The 6,000-nt window shown below is 48.0% G+C and overlaps 1 protein-coding gene across 3 annotated transcripts in view; it reads right to left on the reverse strand.

Moving 5' to 3' along the window:
* LOC115115121 (tumor necrosis factor receptor superfamily member 19L-like) overlaps positions 1-6,000 on the reverse strand; it is a 61,492-nt gene that overhangs the window by 23,963 nt on the left and 31,529 nt on the right. For all 3 annotated transcript variants that reach the window (XM_065000530.1, XM_065000531.1, XM_065000529.1), the window contains exons 2-3: positions 3,220-3,294; positions 2,902-2,994 (exon numbers count right to left, since the gene is read on the reverse strand). In XM_065000530.1, coding sequence (XP_064856602.1) covers positions 2,902-2,994; positions 3,220-3,261 — 135 coding nt within the window. In that variant the 5' untranslated portion in view covers positions 3,262-3,294. The remainder of the gene's footprint in view (positions 1-2,901; positions 2,995-3,219; positions 3,295-6,000) is intronic.

The following is a 6,000-nucleotide window of genomic DNA, read 5'->3' on the forward strand; positions in this document are numbered from 1 at the left end:
ACTAGGTCCCCCCGTGTGGTTCTGGGATTTTTGCTCACCGTTCTTGTGATCATTTTGACCCCACGGGGTGAGATCTTGCGTGGAGCCCAGGATCAAGGGAGATCATCAGTGGTCTTGCATGTCTTCCATTTCCTAATAATTGCTCCCACAGTTGATTTCTTCAAACCAAGCTGCTTACCTATTGCAGATTCAGTCTTCCCAGTCTGGTGCAGGTCTACAATTTAGTTTCTGGTGTCCTTTGACAGCTCTTTGGTCTTGGCCATAGTGGAGTTTGGAGTGTGACTGTTTGATGTTGTGGACAGGTGTCTTTTATACTGATAACAAGTTCAAACAGGTCCCATTAATACAGGTAACGAGTGGATGACAGAGGAGCCTCTTAAAGAAGAAGTTACAGGTCTGTGAGAGCCAGAAATCTTGCTTGTCTGTAGGTGACCAAATACTTATTTTCACCATAATTTGCAAATGAATTCATAAAAATCCTACAATGTGATTTCTTTTCTCATTTTGTCTGTCATAGTTGAAGTGTACCTATGATGAAAATTACAGACCTCTCTCATCTTTTTAAGTGGGAGAACTTGCACAATTGGTGGCTGACTACTTTTTTGCCCCACTGTAAGGAAGTGGATGGCTGCAAACTTTCTACTTTTAAACTCGAACAAAACAGAGATGCTTGTTCTATGTCCCAAGAAACAAAGAGATCTTCTGTTGAATCTGACAATTAATATTGATGGTTGTACAGTCGTCTCAAATAAAACTGTGAAGGACCTCAGCATTACTCTGGACCCTGATCTCTCTTTTGACTAACATATCATTCAGTTAGTGCTAAATATGGCTGCTAGAATCCTGACTAGAACCAAAAAATGTGATCATATTACTCCAGTGCTAGCCTCCCTACACTGGCATTATGTTAAGGCCAGGGCTGATTTCAAGGTTTTACTGCTAACCTACAAAGCATTACATGGGCTTGCTCCTACCTATCTTTCTGATTTGGTCCTGCCATACATACCTACACGTACGCTACGGTCACAAGACGCAGGCCTCCTTATTGTCCCTAGAATTTCTAAGCAAACAGCTGGGGCCAGGGCTTTCTCCTATAGAGCTCCATTTTTATGGAACGGTCTGCCTACCCATGTGAGAGACGCAGACTCTGTCTCAACCTTTAAGTCTTTACTGAAGACTCATCTCTTCAGTGGGTCATATGATTGAGTGTAGTCTGGCCCAGGAGTGTGAAGGTGAACGGAAAGGCTCTGAAGCAATAAACCGCCCTTGCTGTCTCTGCCTGACCGGTTCCCCTCTCTCCACTGGGATTCTCTGCCTCTAACCCTATTACAGGGGCTGAGTCACTGGCTTACTGGTGCTCTTCCATGCCGTCCCTAGGAGGGGTGTGTCACTTGAGTGGATTGAGTCACTGACGTGATCTTCCTGTCTGGGTTGGCGCCCCCCCTTGGGTTGTGCCGTGGCGGAGATCTTTGTGGGCTATACTCGGCCTTGTCTCAGGATGGTAAGTTGGTGGTTGAAGATATCCCTCTAGTGGTGTGGGGGCTGTGCTTTGGCAAAGTGGGTGGGGTTACATCCTGCCTGTTTGGCCCTGTCCATCGGATGGGGCCACAATGTATCCTGACCCCTCCTGTCTCAGCCTCCAGTATTTATGCTGCAGTAGTTTATGTGTCGGGGGGCTAGTGTCAGTTTGTTATATCTGGAGTGCTTCTCCTGTCTTATCCGGTGTCCTGTGTGAATTTAAGTATGCTCTCTCTAATTCTCTCTTTCTTTCTCTCTCTCGAAGGACCTGAGCCCTAGGACCATGCCTCAGGACTACCTGGCATGATGACTCCTTGCTGTCCCCAGTCCACCTGGCCGTGCTGCTGCTCCAGTTTCAACTGTTCTGCCTGCGGCTATGGAACCCTGACCTGTTCACCGGGCGTGCTACCTGTCTCAGACCTGCTATTTTCAACTCTCTAGAGACAGCAGGAGCGGTAGAGATACTCTCAATGATCCGCTATGAAAAGCCAACTGACATTTACTCCTGGAGGTGCTGACTTGTTGCACCCTCGACAACTACTGTGATTATTATAATTTGACCCAGCTGGTCATTTATGAACATTTGAACATCTTGGCCATGTTCTGTTATAATCTCCACCCGGCACAGCCAGAAGAGGACTGGCCACCCCACATAGCCTGCTTCCTCTCTAGGTTTCTTCCTAGGTTTTGGCCTTTCTAGGGAGTTTTTCCTAGCCACCGTGCTTCTATACCTGCATTGCTTGCTGTTTGGGATTTTAGGCTGGGTTTCTGTACAGCACTTTGAGATATCAACTGATATAAGGGCTATATAAATACATTTTATTTGATTTAATGAAAGGTGAGTTAGGATGACAGGGTAATGAGAGGTGAGTTAGGATGACAGGGTAATGAGAGGTGAGTTAGGATGACAGGGTAATGAGAGGTGAGTTAGATGACAGGGTAATGAGAGGTGAGTTAGTGAGTTAGGTGAGTTAGGATGACAGGGTAATGAGAGGTGAGTTAGGATGACAGGGTAATGAGAGGTGAGTTAGGATGACAGGGTAATGATAGGTGAGTTAGGATGACAGGGTAATGATAGGTGAGTTAGGATGACAGGGTAATGAGAGGTGAGTTAGGATGACAGGGTAATGAGAGGTGAGTTAGGATGACAGGGTAATGAGAGGTGAGTTAGGATGACAGGGTAATGATAGGTGAGTTAGGATGACAGGGTAATGAGAGGTGAGTTAGGATGACAGGGTAATGAGAGGTGAGTTAGGATGACAGGGTAATGAGAGATGAGTTAGGATGACAGGGTAATGATAGGTGAGTTAGGATGACAGGGTAATGAGAGGTGAGTTAGGATGACAGGGTAATGAGAGGTGAGTTTGGGATCTTCTGTCCTACCTTGATTGGCTCCTGGCCACTGGGGCACCGCAGACACACACACCCCTCCCCCCAGGGACACTGCACGGCTACAGTCCCTCCAGAGCAAAACACCTGGAATACACACTCAGATTAGTGACTCAAATAATGAGACACACACACGTCTCTCTCACATACACACAAACACACAAACACACACACGTCTCTCTCACATACACACACACACACAAACACACACACGTCTCTCTCACATACACACACACACAAACACACACACACACACACACACACACACACACACACACACAAACACACAAACACACACACAAAGAAACGTACCGTGAGAAGGACAAGAGCTGAGCAGCAAAGGTGGTTCCTCATCTTCTTCCAGGTATTCCTCTCTGAACATATGACCTAGAACAGAGAGGATCATGGGACAACTGGTGAGCTACAGGCAGCCAGGTAGAACAGAGAGGATCATGGGACAACAGGTGAGATACAGGCAGCCAGGTAGAACAGAGAGGATCATGGATCAGAGAGGATGGGACAACTGGTGAGCTACAGGCAGCCAGGTAGAACAGAGAGGATCATGGGACAACTGGTGAGCTACAGGCAGCCAGGTAGAACAGAGAGGATCATGGGACAACTGGTGAGCTACAGGCAGCCAGGTAGAACAGAGAGGATCATGGGACAACTGGTGAGCTACAGGCAGCCAGGTAGAACAGAGAGGATCATGGGACAACTGGTGAGCTACAGGCAGCCAGGTAGAACAGAGAGGATCATGGGACAACTGGTGAGCTACAGGCAGCCAGGTAGAACAGAGAGGATCATGGGACAACTGGTGAGCTACAGGCAGCCAGGTAGAACAGAGAGGATCATGGGACAACAGGTGAGCTACAGGCAGCCAGGTAGAACAGAGAGGATCATGGGACAACTGGTGAGCTACAGGCAGCCAGGTAGAACAGAGAGGATCATGGGACAACTGGTGAGCTACAGGCAGCCAGGTAGAACAGAGAGGATCATGGGACAACTGGTGAGCTAGAACAGGCAGCAGGTAGACAGGCAGCCAGGTAGAACAGAGAGGATCATGGGACAACTGGTGAGCTATAGTCAGCCAGGTAGAACAGAGAGGATCATGGGACAACTGGTGAGCTACAGGCAGCCAGGTAGAACAGAGAGGATCATGGGACAACTGGTGAGCTACAGGCAGCCAGGTAGAACAGAGAGGATCATGGGACAACAGGTGAGCTACAGGCAGCCAGGTAGAACAGAGAGGATCATGGGACAACAGGTGAGCTACAGGCAGCCAGGTAGAACAGAGAGGATCATGGGACAACAGGTGAGCTACAGGCAGCCAGGTAGAACAGAGAGGATCATGGGACAACAGGTGAGCTACAGGCAGCCAGGTAGAACAGAGAGGGGATCATGGGACAACTGGTGAGCTACAGGCAGCCAGGTAGAACAGAGAGGATCATGGGACAACAGGTGAGCTACAGGCAGCCAGGTAGAACAGAGAGGATCATGGGACAACAGGTGAGCTACAGGCAGCCAGGTAGAACAGAGAGGATCATGGGACAACTGGTGAGCTACAGGCAGCCAGGTAGAACAGAGAGGATCATGGGACAACAGGTGAGCTACAGGCAGCCAGGTAGAACAGAGAGGATCATGGGACAACAGGTGAGCTACAGGCAGCCAGGTAGAACAGAGAGGATCATGGGACAACAGGTGAGCTACAGTCAGGGAGAAAATGTAATTTATAATCAAAAAGTATGGTTTTGCCTGAAGAGATAAAGAACCTCTGATTACATTATGATCCTCCAGCAACCACATGACACACGCCTGAATCATTAGTGACAACTCAACATAACACACGCCTGAATCATTACAGTAACAACTCAACATGACACACGCCTGAATCATTAGTGACAACTCAACATAACACACGCCTGAATCATTAGTGACAACTCAACATAACACACGCCTGAATCATTAGTGACAACTCAACATAACACACGCCTGAATCATTAGTGACAACTCAACATAACACACGCCTGAATCATTACAGTAACAACTCAACATGACACACGCCTGAATCATTACAGTGACAACTCAACATGACACACGCCTGAATCATTAGTGACAACTCAACATGACACACGCCTGAATCATTAGTGACAACTCAACATGACACACGCCTGAGTCATTACAGTGTCAACTCAACATGAGGGGTTTACTGAGCTGATAGCAGAGACAGGTCAGACACACAGGGGTTTACTGAGCTGATAGCAGAGACAGGTCAGACACACAGGGGTTTACTGAGCTGATAGCAGAGACAGGTCAGATATACTGAGCTGATAGCAGAGACAGGTCAGATATACTGAGCTGATAGCAGAGACAGGTCAGACACACAGGGGTTTACTGAGCTGATAGCAGAGACAGGTCAGATATACTGAGCTGATAGCAGAGACAGGTCAGACACACAGGGGTTTACTGAGCTGATAGCAGAGACAGGTCAGATATACTGAGCTGATAGCAGAGACAGGTCAGACACACAGGGGTTTACTGAGCTGATAGCAGAGACAGGTCAGACACACAGGGGTTTACTGAGCTGATAGCAGAGACAGGTCAGATATACTGAGCTGATAGCAGAGACAGGTCAGATATACTGAGCTGATAGCAGAGACAGGTCAGACACACAGGGGTTTACTGAGCTGATAGCAGAGACAGGTCAGATATACTGAGCTGATAGCAGAGACAGGTCAGACACACAGGGGTTTACTGAGCTGATAGCAGAGACAGGTCAGACACACAGGGGTTTACTGAGCTGATAGCAGAGACAGGTCAGACACACAGGGGTTTACTGAGCTGATAGTAGAGACAGGTCAGATATACTGAGCTGATAGCAGAGACAGGTCAGACACACAGGGGTTTACTGAGCTGATAGCAGAGACAGGTCAGACACACAGGGGTTTACTGAGCTGATAGCAGAGACAGGTCAGATATACTGAGCTGATAGCAGAGACAGGTCAGACACACAGGGGTTTACTGAGCTGATAGCAGAGACAGATCAGATATACTGAGCTGATAGCAGAGACAGGTCAGACACACAGGGGTTTACTG

This window comes from Oncorhynchus nerka, linkage group LG14, assembly GCF_034236695.1.
Source record: "Oncorhynchus nerka isolate Pitt River linkage group LG14, Oner_Uvic_2.0, whole genome shotgun sequence".
Lineage (NCBI taxonomy): Eukaryota > Metazoa > Chordata > Actinopteri > Salmoniformes > Salmonidae > Oncorhynchus > Oncorhynchus nerka.